Source organism: Halichoerus grypus, chromosome 8 (assembly GCF_964656455.1).
Source record: "Halichoerus grypus chromosome 8, mHalGry1.hap1.1, whole genome shotgun sequence".
Taxonomy (NCBI): domain Eukaryota; kingdom Metazoa; phylum Chordata; class Mammalia; order Carnivora; family Phocidae; genus Halichoerus; species Halichoerus grypus.
In genome coordinates this window covers 81,250,585-81,272,120 of record NC_135719.1, presented here as the reverse complement: position 1 = coordinate 81,272,120, position 21,536 = coordinate 81,250,585, and the positions used below count along the sequence as shown (strand labels likewise).

General features: G+C 42.8%; 2 protein-coding genes across 4 annotated transcripts in view; one reads left to right on the top strand and one right to left on the bottom strand.

Annotated features, from left to right (window-relative positions):
* The window catches only part of RNF212B (ring finger protein 212B), a 50,057-nt gene extending 44,021 nt beyond the window's left edge, over positions 1-6,036 (bottom strand). Inside the window, exon 1 of one of the 2 annotated variants that reach the window (XM_036114854.2) lies at positions 5,918-6,036. The gene's annotated coding sequence lies outside the window, so the exon portion shown is untranslated. The remainder of the gene's footprint in view (positions 1-5,917) is intronic. The other variant, XM_036114851.2, reaches the window with a different exon arrangement.
* The window catches only part of SLC7A8 (solute carrier family 7 member 8), a 48,734-nt gene continuing 33,135 nt past the window's right edge, over positions 5,938-21,536 (top strand). Inside the window, exons 1-2 of one of the 2 annotated variants that reach the window (XM_036114821.2) lie at positions 5,938-6,097; positions 21,274-21,478. In XM_036114821.2, coding sequence (XP_035970714.1) covers positions 5,938-6,097; positions 21,274-21,478 — 365 coding nt within the window. The remainder of the gene's footprint in view (positions 6,098-21,273; positions 21,479-21,536) is intronic. The other variant, XM_036114822.2, reaches the window with a different exon arrangement.

Below are 21,536 nucleotides of genomic sequence, written 5' to 3'. Positions count from 1 at the left end.
TCCAGCCGAGGAGCCTGAGAAGAGGCCAGTGAGTAAGTGGGAAGTCAGGAAAGTGGATGTTCAGGAGCCATGCAGCTGTGAGACCTGTAAGATGAAGACTGAGAAATGGTCACAAGATTGTACTATGTGGTGGCTATTGGTGACTTGACAAGAATGGATTCAGTGGAGTGATGGGGATGAGAGCTTAAGTGTAGTGGGTTCAAGCATGAATGGAGGTGAAGAAGTAAAAACAAGGGATCAAAGAAGTTGGGTGGCAGCTGAAAAGGAATGTAGAGCAAAGGGAAATTGTTAAGGGTTTTTCTTTTCTTTCTTTCTTTCTTTCTTTCTTTCTTTCTTTCTTTCTTTCTTTTTCTTTCTTTCTTTCTTTCTTTCTTTCTTTCTTTCTTTCTTTCTTTTTATTTTCTTTTCTTTTTTTATGAGAAGTATTACAGCATGTTTGTTTGCTGATAGGAATAATCCCCTAAAGAGTGAAAAACTGATGATGCAGGGGAGAGGGGAATAATTTTAGGAGCAAAGTCCCTGAGTAGGTGAGTTGGTCTGGGAAGCTGGTGCACAAGTCAGGAAGGTACATAGGAGCAGGCACAGCACATCCATTTCTATGGGAGAGAAGACAGAGTATGTGGGGGCAGCTTCAGGCAGACTGACAGAGTTAGTGGTTGGAGGATGTGGAAGTTCTCTTTGCCTTTCTGTTTTCTCCATGAAACAATAGGCAAGGACATCAACTGCAAGAGAGGATTTGGGGGATGGTATTTGCAGAGAAGAGAATGAAAGCGAGTGGAAGAGAGTCAGTTGACTGCAGGACAGTGGCAGGAATGCCAGGCATTGTTGGGGGCCTGGTTGAGGTCTGTCTTCCATATGAAATGATCGTCGAAGTCAAACCTTTGATTGTGTTTTTCTCCTCCATCTATAGTCCAGCTTCTCTCCAAGCACTGAGGACTACATCTTACTACAATTAATGCACACATCAGTCCATCAGCTATTATTTAATTTATTTATTATGCATTAATGTACATTACCATTCATTCAATCAATCAATCAATCATAGTTATTGAGTTCCAGGCACCATTTTTAGTACTGGGGTTACAGCAGTGAACAAAATAAATCTCTAATTTCAGGGAACTTATTTTCCATATCCTAAAAGATATGAGCCTTTATCTTTGGTAAACATAAATCCGCAGTGAAAACCAAGTAGGAACTGGAAGTTTTACTCAGAATTTGAGTCACCTAAATGCTTAGAAAAAAATACCAAGGTCCTGAGACAGATTTGGCCCAGCAAAGGAATTAAGGACACGCAGCTACCTCAGGAAATGCACCTTTATTTCTTTCCCACTAGTGCTGGGCTAGCTCCCTGGAATCCAGCCAAGTGCAGCAGACAGAGGAGTAATCTGCTGGAATTTTTGTCTCTAGTGTCAGGGCAAGGATTCATCATTATCTCCAGAAGAGCATGAATTAATTGACCATCATAACAAAACAGGATCCGCTCCATCCAAATTCTCAGGACTGCATAAACCCTAGAAGATACAACTTCCTTTGAACTTACGAGTATGTCCAAAATGCAAACAGAGCATACACTAAAAAGGGCTTATTATCTAACTATATCTCCTCATTTCATCTTCTTTTCTTTCTGACCTGTTCTGGCTTTTTCTTTTTTATTTCTTTCCTCTTTGCTCACTACTTTTCATCTGCTTTCCATTTTGAATGAAATAAAGGGTCCCAGAACCATTAGCTCAGGAAACCACTGTTTGACTGTTTGACCATAGGCAGTGGTCATTGTGACTTTAGGAAGAAAGCTGGCTTTAATTAAAACCAGGGTTTTCTCTGACTCTGGGCATGTAGGTGCAAGTAGAAGAACAGAACGGGAGCATGGCATGGACTGTGAGTTTCTTCCAGGAAGAGATTTGGGTCCTCTCTTTGTGATCTCAGACTTCACAGCTCTGTTAGAAAGAACAAGAATAAAGTGTCTATTGGGTCCCCAAAGGAAAAAAAAAAAAAGAATGGAGTAAATGAGCTTTGTGCTCTATTCCTCTGCATTAACAGATACTTCTCAGCTGTTGTTTCAAAAAGGAAATATATATGGGAGCATGACTGTTTTTGTTCAATATATACAAGTGGCGTGTTCCTGTGCCGTATCTTTCTTTGTGCAGTAGGTGTCAGCCTCATACAGCCTTTCTCTTGCTAAGTCCATATTCATACGAAAACGACCCTCTTACCCACCCTTTCTGTAGTTAAAATAATCATTTTCTCCCCATCTTAAGCGTGCAAATCAACAATAAACAGTCACGCAGATACTGGAAATAGAGTTGTACTGACGCAGTTGGAAAATGGCCAAACCGAGGACTATGTGAAGGGGGTGACAAATGTTGGAGGGGAGGGCAGATTAAGTCCTGTGGGTCTCACTGAACAGATGTTAAGTGTTGGCATCAAGGTGGCTCTCTAAAAGGCACAGTTATGACACCAACTCAAGAAGATGTGGACATGGCCCTGACGAAAGGCTTTCTGTTTCCCTCAGGTGAAAGAAGTTGAGATATCAGCAAGTAGCTATAGTGTCCTGGGAAAAGCTCTCCAAGTGTAAACTATTGGCATCCCACTTGCCCAGAAATAGATTGTCTTGTCTTTGACCTCAGGTAAGACGCTTCTCCAAGGCTCAGCTTCTTAATCTTCATAATAGGCAAAGTAACTGCCTTGTCTACCCAAAGTATTTAATAAAGGGGAAAAAAAAACCCCTGAGCTATTGGGCATAAAACAGTTTGTAGATTGTAAAGCAGCACTATTTAAATGTAGAAAGTAGAATAAAAGATATAAAGGCAAATGTAGAATAGAGTTATGAGTAAAAAATAATTCAGTGTTCAAAATTTCAATAAGAAACTTCAGTTAATCATTTCTGTAGATTTTTTTCAGCATATTACATCAAGACTTTTGTACTCTCTTGTGTTCAGTGTGAGTCATATGGAATTTTGACACCCCTAGGGTTTATTTCACAAAAAGATTCCAACCTGAAGAGAACCATAAAATATGAATAAATGGTCCTGTTGAAAGAGGGAAGAGTCCTTAGTACTAAGTACTAAGTACTAAGTATTTTAGTGGTGTGCTTAGTACCACTACATCCCACGAATGTGTTTGATTTCCGTAATCCTCCTTAACTTTTTTTTTTTTTAAAGATTTTATTTATTCATTTGACAGAGAGAGACACAGCGAGAGAGGGAACAGAAGCAGGGGGAGTGGGAGAGGGAGAAGCAGGCTTCCCGCCAAGCAGGGAGCCCAATGTGGGGCTCGATCCCAGGACCCCGGGATCATGACCTGAGCCGAAGGCAGATGCTTAATGACTGAGCCACCCAGGCACCCCTTCTTAACTTCTTAATCATAAATTCAGCTGGCTAAAGCCTGCCATTTTATGGTCAGTTTGCACATTCATGTTTTATCTCATATTAAATCTACATCAGTTAAATTAGAAATATAAGTATTACTGAAAGAACTCATATTTGAGAAGGAGAAAGATTATTTGTTTTATACCTTAATGTTGAAATTTGGGCAGAAGTCTTCAAATCGTATTGTTTAAAAATGAATCCATCAAATTTTTCCTCAATGCTTTGTCCTTCTGGAAAGGCCAGAGGCAACTCAAAATTGCCATGACTCATTCCCTCCCGTGGAGTTTTGTGCCATATATTTCCTTACTTGTCTGCTCTTTTTATTAAAAATCCTATTTATTTATTTATTTATTTATTTTGCTGAGGCTTTCAATTTGCTGTATCTCAAAGAAGAGGTTGAACTCCCAACCTTTGAAACTTCTTAATACTTGCTGAGTGGTTAAGGGGCAAAGTGGAAATACTGTGGATTGGACTTTATCTTATGTGGAAAGTCTTTGCTACAATAGCTCAACCATCCCTATTTTAAGCAATTAAGTATTTATTTTCCTTAAAATCTGAAGTCTTTTGGAACATTTTCCAAAAAGTGAGGACAAATTTCTGTACTTACTGGTCAGCTTGGGGACCTTTATTTTTTAGACCCACTTTAAAATCAAGTACTTTTGTGGGGCACCTGGGTGGCTCAGTCATTTAAGCATCTGCCTTTGGCTTGGGTCATGGTCCCAGGGTCTTGGGATCGAGCCCCACATTGGCCTTCCTGCTCAGCGGGAAGCCTGCTTCTCCCTCCCCCTCTCTCACTGTGTCTCTCTCTGTCAAATAAATAAATAAAATCTTAAAATAAATAAATAAAATCAAGTGCTTTTGCATAATTTATTTAATACAGATTCAAAATAATTTTATTTTAGATTTATAGTGTGGTCTGCTATATTGCTTTTTGCTGTTTCTCAAAGTACTTTACAAATATAATAGATATCATTGCTGTCACCATAAGGCAGCAGTTCCTGGGTAAAATTCTTCAGGGAAGCCAAGACACAATACCAATATGGTAATAAGTTGGCCATCTCTGAACATCAACAATCTGCTTTATGGTCAGAAAGGTGCTGAAAGCTCCCCATTCCTTGCCCGGCTGTCTCTCAAATAATTTATCTATGCAAAACATAATTTAGAAGCTGTGAAAAGTTCCATTCTACAGATTTTGTGTCATTCTATCCTGGGTCTAAGGTGGGAGTCATTTTTGTCCTGTCTTAGCTAACACTAAATAAGAGCTGTGAACAGTAAGTCTACCACCTCTTTCTGGTGATTCTGTTTCACCTATGCCCTTCACAGCTCACATTTATACTAAATGAACCTCTTTTCCATTATTCTTAATTCTTTCCATTCCCCTCCCCCCAGCCGTGCATTTCCTACTTTCAGAAACTTGAAGACAAGGTCCTTACAAACTTCTCTCCTGTATCCTCAAATGATCCGGACACAAATATTTTAGCACAGTCACCAGTGTATTTCTGATGGCATTAAAGTGTCTGCACAACCGGTCCCGTATTTATAAAGCTCACAAACGCTGTATGACCTGTAACGCTATACCAGCTAATGAACTCTCCCAGAACAGTTGACATGGAAGGATTTTACTTCCACTTCTCACAAGGAGAAAGATGAAAAATGAGAGACAATTACAAAGCAGAATATTTTAATCCATCTTCTCGGTGATCTTTGGGGGCTGTGTGCTAATATTTAAATTGAAGAGGAGGGAGGAGACGGACTGAGGATGGAGACACCGAGGAGGTGGGGGGCGGAGCTAGCTCAGCACATAAAACCCCATGCTAAAAGGGAAGCACAATCGTGTGTGCCAGAGTCACTCTCCCATAACCTAGAGAGATGGGGCAGTCTGTGCCGTGAGGACGGAGCTTGGAAGAAAGAAAACAAGGACAGGAAAACAAACGAGACATAAGAGGACATCTGGAAAAAGCAGAAGGCAGAAGACAGGGAGGGGAAAACAAACCCACAGCAGGTGGAGACAAGATCTAGAGCAAACCGGTCTGGTCCACAGTTGTTTTTCTGGAAGAGAAGAAAGTACCGGAGGATTGCCTGTTTTCCCTTCAGTTAATGAAAACTCTTATCTTCATCAAAAAGAAAAGGCTAAGGGAAGGTAAAGACAATCTTTGTTTTCTTAGGGGCAGAGCTGAGTGAAACCCAGACTATCTTTGAAGCGTCTAAAATAAGCCACTGCCTGGTACACATTGCAGAACCATCCTGGTCTCTGAAGATCTACATCCCCTTCAGGAAAATTCCAGCCGGAGTAGCTGGTACAGTTCTATTTTTATATTTAAATATCTATGTCTCTTTTTTCCCCCCTTTTAACAATCCTTTCCTTGTTCGTAAGCCCGAGTGACAAGAAAGTATCTATACGGAATAGGAATATTTTCAGTTTTCTCTTTTTATCTGACTGAGTCATTTTTTAAGAGGGTAGGAGTGGTCCTTATTTCAGAAAAGGGCATTTCAATTTGAAAGACAGTCTCTTAAAATATATTTACACCCACACGTATTTAGAAAGAGAGTACCTTTCGGAGGTGGAAATCCTATGAGAAAGATGGAAAAAGGAGCCAGGCACCGAAACAACACTGAAAAGAACCACCCAGGTGGGAGCGAGTCGGAGGCCGGCCCCGAGTCTGGTTCTGGAGGGGGCGGAGTAGCCCTGAAGAAAGAGATTGGATTGGTCAGTGCTTGTGGTATCATTGTAGGTGAGTGCAATTACTTTTCCCACCCACCACTCCTTCCCTTCTCCGGTGGTCCTCTTGTGGAAACTTAGCCCCTTGAAAGTGCTATTTTTGCTTCCTACTCCCCAAGAAAAGAATTGTCATTCCCCTGTGCTGTAACCCATCCCCCACTGGTCAAGTTTGAGGGGTCTAGGAAGCTGTGTATGTCATTCATCTCTTCCTTCAAACCAGGCTGAGCAGTTCTGTCCAGTGTTCATGGAATGGAGCAGATAGGGCTCACACACGTGGCTGATGGTCAGCATTGCCTGGAAGCTTGTTGAAAATATAGGTCTCCTGGCTCCACACTTGAAGGCTCTGATTGCATTGGCTTACAGTGGGGCTAGGGAACCTGAATTTCTAGCAAGGTTTCATGCAGCCATCTCTTTAGCGGGCTGTGGACAGGCTTTTGAGACCTACTTAGTAGATAGTCTGTTGGTTTATGTCCTGAGAAACTGTGGGCCTCGGGGATGTGTAATAACAAAAATAGCTATGACAGCAGTGGTAATGCCTTGCCCCTCTGTAGCTTTTTCATCTTACACAGCACTCTCTCTTTGTAAAGTAGGTGGCGACAGTGCTGTTATTCCCATTTCACAGATGAGGAAATAAATCATGGAAGAAAAGGAGAGATGAGATGGATTGTGCCTCTCCCTAAACATAGAGTTTGCAGTTTCTCTGGTTGCCTAGCAAGTCCGCCCATCTCTTAACATTCATGGAAGACCTTATGAGGTTCTCAAAGGGAAATAGGAGTAACTAGAATGACTAGAATGTGGAGTCAAGGAGAAACTGATGGGTAAAATGTGTCCCAGCTGGAAGACTTCGAAGCTGGGGGGCCCGAGTGTACCTGAGAGTGCCAGTGCAGGCCATGCCACCCCCCTAATCCCAGTCTGCTGGGCAGAGGGTCCCAAATATGGTTCCATCTCTAGACAACATATCTTCCTCTTTCCTGAGAGGCCCTGGAGATGGATGGGCAATGGCTCATTACTGTCCTTACTTCAGAGGGTGAGCGTTTCTTCTGCTGTTTTTGGTAGAGGCTTTACCCTCTTCCCAGAGAAAGGGGCATGGGATGGTCAGGCCAGATATATTTGTGTCATCTCTCCAGAGTTCCTTTTGAGGGCTTATTATGTCCTGTTGCCCACGAATCAGTGTCTCTGGATGAGCCCATGTTATATGCAGCAGCACAGAGGCATTTTGGCACCCGAGTGATAGTGACACTGGAGAACACCCTTGAAATCAAATAAAATCAGTACAGTATTCAGATAATCCTCTTCACCTCTACGCCCAGACTTCAGTGATCATGTTATCTCCACTCTGTTTTCAAAATGGAATCCCGTTTTATTTAATTCTCTGGCTCTGGGAAATTTTCCAGGCATCTACAGTTATAATGTTATTTTTAAAATTACAGTCATGATCTGAATCTCTTATTACCTTTTCTTTGCTTCTCCTTTATCTCAGTTGCTCTAAAAAATGAGATCAGCAGAGTATTCGATATGTACAGCACATGCCAATTTAAGATCTATAAATAGCCCAAAGCCTGTTACCTCTTTTACCAGTTTGACTGATAGGATTAAGCATTTTCCTCCCTTTGGGAAGGTTCTGATTCATACACAGATGTGCACACCCACATGCGCTTAAGCACGATCAAACTTCCTTCCTGCCTCAGCCTTGCTCACCCACCCCTGTTCATGTGCAGGTATTCAAGGGTAGAGGATATTTTCCTATATACTGAGGCTGTTCTTGGCTCTTTCTTCAACAGTTTAATAAATGTTGAAAAAATACAATCTCAGATGGGTGAATGTTACTACTGATTTGTCCACAACCTTGTGGATTGCGCTTCAGTGTGAGAATAGTCCCAGTATTCCCATTGACAATACAGTGACAAGAATAGTAACTCTGTGGTGAAGAGAGATCCCAAATAGGTGATTTCAGAGAAATCAGGATGTTTTTCCAAAGTGTGAGAATCTTTGTAGAGTTAAGAGGCACTGTGCTACCACCACTTAAGCTAGGGTGAGGCACAGATTTTCACCTTTAGGATGATAGGGGGCAAAATCCTTTCTGCTTCCCCACCTGCATGGCTGTTGAATTTCAGATGTGCTGAGCAGCTGCCCTGTCCTCTTCTAGAGGGGTTTCTGAGTGAATGATAGTGATTCAAGTCTTTTCAAGACCAAATGCAAAAATAGAAATGGCATTTTCCATGCAGAATTCAGTGATCTTCCAACACTGTGGAAGAGAGAAAATTAGAAGGCAAAAAGAGAAAGGAAATTTCCTAAGTGGGTCAGGTGATGTGGTATGGGAAAGTAGCATTTGCCCCAAATCCATCTATCTCATACCCAACTTACTTAGAGGGATAAGTTAAACTATGCGTTTTGCACAAGCTCATAAAATTTCATTGACAGTCATCACTGATGATCTAAATAAGGAATAACAGAATGGCAGGTGTTACAGGAATATAGAATGAACTAATAGAAACCCATGCCCTAGAGTTATTTATGATCTGATTGAGGAGATGAAATTCATATACATTAAACAAAGAACATTAAAAAATAATGATATGGTTGAGTTGTGTAGGAGCTGAATGAGGGCAAAGTTAAGGTGAATGGTGGGAAGCATAAGGAGAGAGAAGTTCTCACCCAGCACTAGATTAAGAAACATCTTGAAGGATATGGGAAAAGATAGAATAGAGCAGGTGATTCTGGGAGATTTCATAGGTAAAAGAATAACAACTAAACGGTTATTTCCTTGAGAAAAAAAAAAATGTATCTTCTACATCTTTGAATCTTTGGTACTTAGCCTGACATGGAACAGTAACTCAAATGATTATTGTACTTAATTGGCTCTTGGACAAAAATCTGAATATGGTAGTAATAAGAAGTGTTTATCTGAAGGACTGTTGGGAACCTGGCTTGAAAAATCTTTAAGAAAGGAATAATTTCATCAGCCTAGACAATTAGGTTGGGCCATTTTAATTTTTTTTTTTTAAGTAAGCTCTACACCCAGCGTGGGGCTCGAACTCACAATCCTGAAATCAAGAGTTGCACGCTGCACTGACTGAGCTAGACAGACACTCCAGGCCATTTTAATTTTTTAACATCACCTTTGCCCTAATCTAACCAGACTATTGCTCTTCATGTACTTGGCTAAGGAAATCTGTTGGCAACAGATGAACTTAGATTTCACCATGAATGTGCGGTCCCCGCAAAATCTAAAGAGAGTATGATGGAGCAGCAAAATTTTTTAAAAAAATATTTTATTTATTTATTTGAGAGAGAGAGAGAGCACAACAGGGAGGAGGGGCAGAGGGAGAGGGAGAAGCAGGGAGCCCGATGCGGAGCTCGATCCCAGGACCCTGGGATCATGACCTGAGCCGAAGACAGACGCTTAACGGACTGAGCCACCCAGGTTCCCCATGGAGCAGCAAAATTTATCAATTAATGATACCTAAGCTACTGTTAAGAGCTATCATTATTTTTTTAAGATTTTATTTTTTAAGCAATCTCTCCACCCGACGTGGAGCTCAAACCTACAATCTTGAGATCAAGAGTTGCACGCTCCACAGACTAAGCCAGCCAGGTGCCCCAAAAGCTGTCATTATTAAGCACTTATTATATGCCAGAAACTTGTGCAATTACCCAACATCAGTATCCTGTTTATCTCTCACAATACCCTTCTCACTTATTATCCCTTCCTCCAGATAAGGAAATAGAGGCTGAGAGGAATAAGCAACTTTTTGAAGTTCACACTGCTAAAAAGTCTTGAAGGCAAGATTCAAACCTAGAGCTTGTCTGAATCCTGAATTGAGCTTTTAAGCATTCTTCTCTACTATTTCTATTTTTTATGTCCTAAAGGGATGCTTTCCTTTAGACTCTGGGCAGAGGTCCTTATTTGTTTTTACAGATGAAGCACTTAGTGGTATGTTCCCAGCAAAGAAGTGTACAGGGGAGCTGAGCAATCAGCTGGGAGTAGAAGGTAACATTCCCGGTACAATTGCAGTCACACTGGGGGGGCAGCCTGAGGTTGGCTCAGCTACTACAGGATCTGGTCAGCACAGACCATGCTCCTATTAACTCTCCCACATGCACACCTTTCCTCTATGGACCAGAGTTTTCCCCAGCCATGGTAGAGGTGCCCACAGAGTTCCTGGCTATTTAGGTCACTTTATACCAGTTACATATTTAGGTACATACCTAGAATCTAGGTCTGGAGGCACCAGGCCAGCTGCAGAGCCTAAAGAAAAAGTATTCATAATAAGTCAGACCATTTTGTTTTTAGCATAATGTACATTTATGAATGGACTTGGTATACTTGCTGCAGAACAATACTGAATGCAGGTCTAGCTATTAGACCACTCTTTCCCACTAACAAGATGTTTTGTTGTTTTTTTTTAATTGTATTTACCGGGGTGCCTGGCTGGCTCAGTGGGTGGAGCATGTGACTCTTGATCTCAGGGTTGTGGGTTCAAGCCCCGATGGGTATAGAGATTCCTTAAAAATAAAACCTTAAAAAATAAAGAAATAGTATTTATTGAGCTCTTACTAAATGCCAGTTCCTGTGCTATGAACTTTTTATATATATTACCTTATTTAATCCTGACCACAATCCCCTGAGAGTAGATATCATAATTATCTCTATTTTTATTATTTATTTATTTATATATATATATATTTATTTTTTTTTTATCTCTATTTTTAAACATGGGGAATTGAGTCACAAATCTGGTAGGTAATTTGCCCATGGTCACACAACTGATTACTGAGATGGCCTAATTCCAGAGCCAATGCTCTTAGCCATTCCTAATTTCTAATCGGCAACCAAGAGAGAAAGGAATAAAGCCAGGGTATATTGTGCGGTGGGGGAGTGGGCCATAGAGGACCATAACCCTAACATCGGAGTCAGGAAAGACCATAGATGTCTGATACTGAAAAGGTTGGGGGGGTGCCTGGGTGGCTCAGTTGGTTGGGCGACTGCCTTCGGCTCAGGTCATGATCCCGGAGTACCGGGATCGAGTCCCGCATTGGGGAGTCTGCTTCTCCCTCTGACCCTCCCCCCTTCTTGTGCTCTCTCTCTCTCACTCTCTCTCTCAAATAAATAAAATTTAAAAAAAACAACAACTCAGCATTTAAAAAAAAAATGGTTGGGGGGAAACCTTTTTTTTTTTTTAAGATTTTATTTATTTATTGGACAGAGAGAGAGAGCACAAGCAGGGGGAGCGGCAGAGGGAGAGGGAGAAGCAGGCTCCCTGCGGAGCAGGGAGCCCAATGCTGCAGGGCTCCATCCCAGGACCCTGGGATCATGACCTGAGCAGAAGGCAGACACTTAACCAACTGAGCCACCCAGGCACCCTGACTTTTTTTTTTTTTAAAGGGTATTTTTCAACAAAGAAGTGTGGCTATCTGTATGACCATACTACAATGGCACTGGGCTGACTTGGACATTTTTCAAGTCCAAAAGATTTTCAGACCCATGTGTTTTCCACCACTTCAGAAGATTTTACATTTTAGTCTCTAGTATGATGTTTATTAGCTTTCTAATCCCCAAAATGTCTATTGGATGTTAACCAGAGGGATGGAGTGTGACAATTGCTTCTTGATTTTGTACTTCAACTTTTTTTAAAAACATGGAAGGATTAGGATTTGGTTCATTTAAGATAAAAACATGCTTAAAACTCATTGTTCTCAGAGAAAACCCTGAGACAGAAGCCAAGTAGGAGGCTTGTCAAAACAAACACACTTGGTGAATAGAGAAAGGCTATACCCAGCAGTGTAATCTTAAAAATAAGTAGCTACCATTTACTGAGCACTACTATGCACTGATAATAGTACCTGATCAGTGCTTTATAAATATTCTCTTCTAATTTCATGTAATTAGTACAGTTATTGACAGGAGGGGTTTGAATGAATAAGTGGGCAATGACAGCCAGGATTCCCCTCAGGTCATTGAACTCTGAAGCCACGGGGCTTAACCAAAATGCTCCACAGCATGTAACTCCAGGCAGCTGGGGATAGAGATCCTGTTGCATGCTTCCTGCCTCCAGGAACCACGGAGCTCAAGGAGCAATCTGGTTGAGCCTGCTACTGGCAGGGCTATAATATGTTCTCCCAAAGAGCAGAGTTGTGCAGATTGAGTGACTAGCAGACTCTTGGGGTTGGGGGAAGACAGTAGGAACCCAGCAGGTAAAAAATTGTGTCCAAGAAACGGAACCAAATAGCTCGTCTTATTTAGAAAAACAGCAACAACAAAAATAACCTGTACCCAGATCAAATGACCTTCTTGGAGAGGCTGGCATCATATATATAGCTTTTCTGAATTAAACCAGCTTATTAAAGCGGCGTGGAGGTATGGGGCACACAGATTGGGGTTTCTCAAGTTGCCTGGCTACCAAGGTTTTCTGCTTTCCTCTGAGGGTTAATCCAGCATCGCAGCTACCTGTAAAGAAATACCTCAGGAATTTCTGCCGTTGCTCTTGTTTTGTTGTTGTTAATGTTTGGGGTGATACAGGGGTGTCAAAAAAGCAGGCATGAGCAACTAATCCAATAACATATTCCAAACCACCAAAAACAACCATTCAGGAGCCCGGGGACTAGGAACTGTTCCCTTCCAATTTTTAACTCCTGACTGAGCGCACAGAGCAAGAAAGACTATGCCTTGCACCCCTCCCAGAACATGCCTACAGAGGAGGCCCCCCAAGTCCCTTCTCCCAGGAAATTTGGAAATGGCAAACTGCAGGCTGCTACTTGGGACAGAGGTAGGAGCTGCTGATCACAGGATTTGAGACTAGTCCATATTTTAACATTCAACAAACACTTATGCAACACATTATATGCTAGGTCCTGTGCTGAGCACTGGTGAATTTTATTTCTAAGAAGCAAAAAGTATCCCTCAGGCCTATATTAAGCTCTTTTATTTATAGAATGAATGAAGTTTGAGCTGAAAAGCTTTATCGATTACATCTCATCCCTCACCCTTTGTCAGAGTCACAAGTATTCCCATTGGTTTGCTCCCTACTTTAAATAACCTCAGCGTGAGCAGTGACGTCACTTCTGGGGAGAGGGTTTCACAATATGCCAGAAGATGTTCCAGGCAACCTCACACTGCTTCACGTTGTGACATGGATTACCCAGAGAGAGTACCCTTGCTGCAGAATTATCAATGTACTTTTCTCATCTGTAAATAGATTTTAAAGGTGCCTGTTTGTAGATCTATGAAATGCATAAATGCTTTAGCTGTTTCTTTAGAGTACAATTCTGCATACTTAGTAAGCAGCTGATATAGGCAGGTCAGGTTGCCTTAGGGATAAGATGGCTTTTGTTAAGCAGGCTCTGATGCTGGAGTAGAGGGCATATAATGAATTTTTCCATGATTTGTATCAGTGTGTCATTGATAATGTAGCAGAAGAGGAGGGGCTCTGGAGATAGTCTTAGGTTTGCAAACTGCTTGCCTATTTATAAGCTTTGTAACTTGCAGCAAGTTAATTATCAGTTTACTTACCTGTAAGTGGAAGTTTCTTATGGAGTATTAAAATAAGGCTGGTATCCCCTGGTATATATTTAATAAATATTAGTTTCTTTCTCTCCTTGAGCTCCTCCTCCTCCATCACCCTCACTTCCCTCCCACCTCCAATTCCCTGACACACACTCAGTAATAATGGTTCAGAAATTTAGATTGGACTGATCAGGCCGATGAGAAGAACTGGCCAGTCCAGTCCAAGCCTGACGTATTTATCAACCAGCCAGCGCTTTCCCCTCCCTGGTTGCTGATTTGAGTCTTCTTACTCATCAGCATCCGTCTTGTACTTCCTCTCTTCCAGGAAGCTGTGAGCGGCCCACACCAGTGACCTTTCCATTCTTGATATCTTGTCATATAGTACAGTTGTTGTTGTCGGCTCTATGTCCACTTACGTGTCCTCACTTCACACAATTCCTTGAGGGCAGAGACTGAGTCTTAGTCATTTTCACATCCTTGAGTATTCAGCCTGGCACGTGGCAAGTGCTTAGAAAGTATTTGTTGAATAATAGCAGTTAAAAACAAATCATCCATTGGAGATGTTTGACAATATGAATATACTTAATGCTACTGAACTGTGTACTTAAAAATGGTTAAGATGGTAAGTTTAATGTTATATGTTTTTTGCCACAATAAAATTTTTTTTAGCCTAAAAATGAGTTATTCTCCGGGTGTCTGGGTGGCTCAGTTGCTTAAGCGTCCAACTCTTGATTTCAGCTCAGGTCATGATCTTAGGGTTGTGGGATCGAGCCCCGCATCGCAGTCTGCTTGAGATTCTCTCCCTCTTCTTCTCTCTCTGCCCCTCCTTTTGCTTGTGCTCTCTCTCTCTCTCTAAAATAAACAAATCATTTAAATATTTTATTTATTTGTCAGAGAGAGAGAGAGCACAAGCAGGGGGAGCTACAAGCAGAGGGAGAAAGCAGGCTCCCCACTGAGCAGGGAGCCCGATGCAGGACTCGATCCCAGGACCCTGGGATCATGACCTGAGCCAAAGGCAGATGGTTAACCAACTGAGCCACCCAGGTGTCCCTAAACAAATCTTTTAAAAACTGAGTTATTCTCAGGGTGCCTGGGTGGTTCAGTCAGTTAAGTGTCTGCCTTCAGTTCAGGTCATGATCCCAGGGTCCTGGGATCGAGTCCCACATCAGGCTCCTTGCCTGGTGGGGAGCCTGCATCTCCCCCTGCCTGCTGTTCCCCCTGCTTGTGCGCTCTCTCTCTCTCACACACCAATAAATAAATAAAATCTTTTAAAAAAATCATCCAAATTCCAATCTAAAAGGGACTTTAGGGATTAACCAGATGATGACAGTGAGGCTTGAGGTTAGAACAGTGTTTCTCAATGTCAGTGCTGTTACCGTATGGGCCAGATACGTCGTTGTTGTGGGGGGCTCTCACATGTATGGAAGGATGTTTAGCAGCAGCCCTGGCCTCCACTAGATGCCAGGAGTACCCCCTCCCCCAGTCAATCAAGACTGTCTCCAGTCATTGCCAACTGTCCCCTGGGACTGGGGGAAATAGTACAAAATTGCCCCTGGATGAGAACCACTGAGATAGACAAAACCTGTCTCTGCTGGTGCCTGGTTCCCCAATAAGACAGGGAGATGCTGGAAGCCAGATGTGAATCTTTAATGGGCATATGTGAGGACTCAGCACTTGTAGCCCCTCAGGCCAGGATGCCTGCCTTTCAGGGGCTGGTGGGTGGTGGTTGGCTCCATCTATTTCATTAAAAGTCCATGTGTGAACAAGTGCTTCCCAATTACCTTTTAAAGCAAGCATGTACAGAGTGGGTGCTCAGTAAATAGTTTTTGAGATGCAATTACCTGCTGGCCGCCCACCTGCGGCATCTAAAAATTATACCTAGACAAGCAGACAAATGACTCAGAGAATGCTTCATGGTCCTGGCTCTGCAGTGCTATTTTGGAGCCAAGCCTCCAAAGCAAGCCCGTTGGATTCTTCTAGAGTTGGACTCTATTCTTACTGCTATAAATTCTAGCAATTCCTTATATTTGCTAGCATTTCACAGATTAGAAAGTGCTCCCACGGGCGCCTGGGTGGCTCAGTTGGTTAAGCGACTGCCTTCGGCTCAGGTCATGATCCTGGAGTCCCTGGATCGAGTCCCGCATCGGGCTCCCTGCTCGGCAGGGAGTCTGCTTCTCCCTCTGACCCTCCCCCCTCTCATGTGCTTGCTCTCTCTCATTCTCTCTCTCTCAAATAAATAAATAAAAAATCTTTAAAAAAAAAAAAGAAAGTGCTCCCACATGTATGTGACCTCCCTTGATCCCCACAACAACTCTGTGAGGTCGTCAGGGCTGGAACAATTATTCCATTCAGCAGGTGAAGGAAGGGACTGTCAGAAAAATTCAGGTCACATGGCTTGTGGGTGGCAAAGCAAGGAATCAATGGCTCAACTCTGAGCCTAGTGCCCTCCTCATTTTTCAGTAAGGAATCCAAAACAATGGAGTCCTGCAGCACCTTCCACATCTCTATTCTGCTCAGGATGGCAACTCCAAAGGGCATGTGTCAGAGTCTTAACCTGCTGTCACTCTGATATAGCTATTTGTACGGTCCTGATGGGAAAGTGTATACAGGGTAAGATGCATGGTGAGCTTCTTGCCATGAGGATCAAAGCCCCCAACATACCAGACCCTGCTTCCATGCTTCCCCCAGTCCTGAAAATCCTGAGATCTTCTCAGACACTTTAAGGAAGAAGCATGAAGAAAGTTCACCTTAGGGGCACATGGGTGGCTCAGCTGGTTAAGCATCTGCCTTCGGCTCAGGTCATGATCCCGGGGTCCTGGGATTGAGTCCTGAGTCAGGCTCCCTGGTCAGTGGGAAGTCTGTTTATCCCTCTCCCTCTGCACCCCCCCCCCCCGCCCCCGGCTCATGTGCTTGCTCTCTCTCTTTCTCTCTCTCTCTCTCAAATAAATAAATAAAATCTAAAAAAAAAAAAAAAAAAGAAAAGAAAGAAAGTTCACCTTGGCTTTCTCTAAACATCATGGAAATGGACAGAACCTCCAAGCCCTAGGATGAGATCTGACTAGACTCTAAGACTAACATGAGTTATTAAGGAAGGCCAAAACTTTTTGTATCTGAGGGTCTTTTGGGCATTAGAAGTCTGTAAATCCATGCCTAGGGAATTCTGTGATGCCTACAACATTCTAGTGTGGACAGGCCTGGATGTGAGTAAGGCCTTAATATGAGTCACATGGATATTGGCCCACAAGTGGGGAAGTCAGTAGTTACTCATGGCAAACGTGGATTTTCTTAATTCCAACATTTTTCTAGTGAAGACTTGCCCATGGATACAACTTGGCCCCTTTTTTAATGGAGTGCTTTGCTTGGCTTTTCTTTGACAGAAGAAGCCAAGCTGGGCCTCATTGTCCAGGCATCCTAGGACTCCTTTTTTACCAAAGATCTATGTGATAAGATGATTATTTTACTAATTGGAGTTGATGACAGGGAGGATTGAAACCCTGGCTATACCAGATGGATGGGCATCTCATTCTTGAATGGTTTTATAGACAGAGTCTAAGAGTAAAACAATGGAGAAAAACATCCCCACAGTAATCAACTTTCTTCCAACCTCTCAAGAAAGGTTCATAGTCAAGATAGAAAAGACCTTTTCCACTTCTCCTTTTTCAAAGCCACTCCAGAAAAACCTCATTTGGACAGAGTCCAAGTGTAAAAGTCCTGTTGTGCAATTTCTAGAGGAGAGGCCATGTGGAGTAGTGGAGAAAACCCAGACCAGGAGTCCAAGGACTTGGCCTCTAGTCCAGGCCTTGCTGCCTATGCAATATGTGACTTTGGTCAAGTCTCCTCACCTCTCTAAAACTCAGTCTTAGTGAAGGTAAATAGGAATGTTAATACCTGCCCTGTGCACCTAAGAAAGTATTTCCGAGAATCAAATAAAGTAACAAATGTGAACACTTTGTAAATCACCATTGAAGGTGGTACGGTGGAAGGAAGGAATCAGATCTGTGTTCCAGTTCCTTAATAAGCATCTTCTCATAATAAGCATCATCTTAGTAAAGCTGACTATTCCCTGGGAAAAGTTTGAGGCTACGACCGAAGATTTAGGTTCTAATCCAGTTACTACTAACTTACTCTGTGGTTTAGGCAAATAACTACCTCTCTGTGTCTCAGTTTCTTCATCCATAAGATAGGGATAATAATACCTCCCTCATTTTTTCCCATTTGGAAAATTGAAATAATAGTTGCCCTATTTTCTTCCCCTATAAATTGGAGATGGTAGGGGCACCCGGGTGGCTTAGTTGGTTAAGCGATTGACTTTGGCTCAAGTCACGATCTCAGGGTCCTGGGATGGAGCCCCACGTTGGGCTCCCCACTCCCTGGGGAGTCTGCTTATCCCTCCGCTCCTCCCCCCACCTCCCCCGCCCCCCGCTCATACTTTCTCTCTCTCTCAAATAAAAAAACTTTAAAAAAAATTGGAGATGGTAATAATAGCCAGATCACTCTTCAGCAGTGAAATAAGTGGGTTGTTTTATTCATTTGCCTGCAAAACATACTTGATATACTTCACAGGATTTAAGGTTCCAAAAAAACACATATATTGCTCTGTGGAGATAAGTTCTAGATGGATGTCTGACATCATTCAGTAAACATTTATGGAGTGTCTACTGTGTGACACTTTACAGGTGAAGGGAAGCAATAGAGCCCCTGCTATCATGAATCTTATAGTCCAGTGGGAGAGAGAAATATTAACCAAATAATCATACTAAGATTGTAGATAGTAGGCATTACTTTTGAGTAACTGTAATGTGAATGTTCTTTCAGCTACGTGTGACATTCCTCCCCCTGCAGAAGCTCCAGAGGCCGCTAAAGTGGAAGAAATGTTATCTGATTCTGGTTTTCTAGGTAGTGGCTTCCTAGAATCAGAGAGACACATTCCTCTCCTTCCTGTTCTCTAGCACTCTGTTTTGGCTAGCATAATTCATTTTTTTTTTTTTTTTTTTAGCTTTTATCTTTGTAATTTGAGTTTGGTCAAAATTAAGATTGTAGGGCAAAGGGTAGAATCCAGTTTTTATAAAATGAAGATTCTTGTCCCAATGTCAACCTATTACAAACCTTACCATCACTCCAGCAGCTCTATGGAAGGACATATCAAGAATAAGGGGAGGCAGTAAGTGATCAGACCTGCAAATGGCTGTTGGTGTTGCACATCCCATCTTCCAGCAGCTGCCTCCACCTGGAATGAGGAAAGGGACACACACTCTGGAAATGCCAGAACAAAAGCTAGAGAACATAAGTGCTTTGTGATCCCCACTGTAGTATTTGTTTTCCAAGAATCCTTAGTGGAACATTGACACTTCATTCCTGAGAAGACAGGATCTCTTCAATAATATTCACCCTTACTTCCTCCCTGTGACAGCCATTCCTGGCTCTGAGACACACCTACCTGGTCCCCCACCACCTCCCTTTTCAGTACCTTGCAGACCAAAGTCAAACCTTGTTTTTCTCCTGTACTGATTGTTTTTCTAACCCCTTGAACTAGTTTTATAATCTAGGTGTGTTACTCTTCATGGCTGCCTTTGAAATGCCCTGCAAATTACTTTTCTGATAAATTCCAGCTAGACAAGGAGTTTACTATCACCTTTCGCACTATTAGCAACCCTGTCTCCAGTTCTCAGCTTCTGGCACTTGGTATCTTCCAGGGGACAGCAGCACATTTCGCTTGGCAGGTTAAGGGTCACCTGCCAGGGTAACTGTGTCCTGAGACCGGGCACACTACCTGAAGGCCTCCTAGTCTCCACTAGCCCAGCCTTCATGCAAAGCAGACATGGAGACTGGTGGAGGAGAGAGGGGGGCTGAAAGATATCCTCTTGTTCCTATCACAGGACTTTAAACAAATGTACAAGAAAAGGAAAAGCCTTTAAGAACTGGTGGGGCCCAGAATCTCATTTTTCTATCTCTCTTTGCCTGATGTTTAGATCACAAAGTTGAACATGAGGGATTGTTTCTTCTTTTAGCTTCATCTCTGTAGGCAGCCCAGTTCTGTTGGGATAGACTATCTGCATAGAAGGAAGGCAAGTTTGAGACAGATATGCTTCCTTTCCAGCTGCATCCAGCTGCCGATTCTATATGTCAATCTCACGGTTGCTGCTCTTCCACCTGCCTAGACCCCTTCCCTTTCCCATTCGTCATCTCACGCTGCAGTTTTTTAGTGTGAAAAGCTTATTCTGTATCCCAGAAGAATAAAATGTATTGCTTTTAGAATGTGAATATTCTCTTCTTGTTCCCTTTGACCGAAATAACTGATGCATGGCCTGGGATTAAAAAATGAATTTTGATTTAGAAGTGAAAGTTTCAGGACTGGATTGAGGTTGAGTTATGGTTGAGATCTGAAAGTCATTTTTGAAAGTTGAGTGTAAAATCCTATACTCTGCATCTTGTTCAGCCCAGATCTGGTTCCAGACTCTTTAAGAGAGGCAGTGGGAATTTGAGATGTCCTCAGAACACTGTCAAACCAAGCTGGCTTCATACTCCCGTTCTGCATTTCTACCTGGATCCACTTAGTCTCTGCTTCTTTCCTCAGACTTTTAGTAGAACAGCTGGGTGGGGCTTAAGGAGAGAGCTTTCAAAGCACCTGTGCAGTGCACCCTGATCACCACCTTGAATCATAAGAAGTAGAGGAAAGCTTGGGAAGGAGCATATCAGGAGCTGCCCCCACCCTCTTACTCCTCCCCTGCCTAACAGACACACCCCAATAGCCAACCATTCAGTCCTTGCTGCCAGCCTCATCTCTCAGGAGAAAGCCAGCCTCTTGCACACGGAAGCAGAAATAGATTAGTGGAAAGCGCGCCGGATTAAGCATCAGGAGATCAACTTCTAGATCCAATTTTACCCATCAGTAGCCGTGGAATTTGGAAAAGGCACTTAACCCCTCTGTGTCTTAGCCTCTGCAAAATAGAGAGATAAATACCTGTTCTTCCTCCTCTTCCTGTACTTCATAAGGTTGTTGTGAGGGTCACATGAACCAATGGAGGGGGACGACCTTGCAAGAATATAGTGCTAAATCTTTGCACATATTGCACTTCTACAAACCACTTTGTAGGAGTGTTTTTATAGGGTTATTTCATGTTCCTCACTAAGGGAGAGGCTGTCCTGTCTGGGGTGAAAGCCAGCCTCCAGGAGTACTATCGATGCTCATAGGTCTTGAAAATCCCCAGTCACGGGGTATGACCACAATCTGTCCAAAATGTATTGCCCTTAGGCTCACTTTTGAAGCTTTCTACCCTGCAGACTGTCTCTGAGAACAGCCTGCTTTTCCAGTCCTGCCATTTCCAGTTAGTCTTAAGACCTTTGTTACCTCAGGTGGACCATGGTATAGCCCAGTAAGAGGGTCTTGAGGTTCAGTACCCAAGCTACCACTTACCACCATGTGGACTTGAGCAATGTACTTGGTATCACTAAGACTCAGTTTCCTCTTCTGTAAAATGGGAGAAATGATATCTGACTCTGTAGGGGTATCCTGAGGACTAAAGGAAACATGTAAATTATTACTAGACATACCTGCCTGAAGGTGATTTACGCATTCCAAAGGCATTTTAGAATCAAACCAGAGATGAGACCACTTCTGCGAATGCCGGTCCTGTCAATTGTGCTGACTCCACTGTCTCCCCCGGCAACCTTGGTGCCTCATGCAGGGAACATCATTGGCTCTGGAATCTTCGTCTCGCCGAAAGGTGTGCTGGAGAACGCTGGGTCTGTGGGCCTCGCTCTCATTGTCTGGATTGTGACTGGTCTCATCACAGCTGTGGGAGCCCTGTGCTATGCTGAGCTTGGGGTCACCATCCCCAAATCTGGAGGTGATTACTCCTACGTCAAGGACATCTTTGGAGGACTGGCTGGGTAAGAGGATCTGTGGAGGCCTGGGTGATCCAGAAGCCAAGGCCAGTGGTTTCCAGTG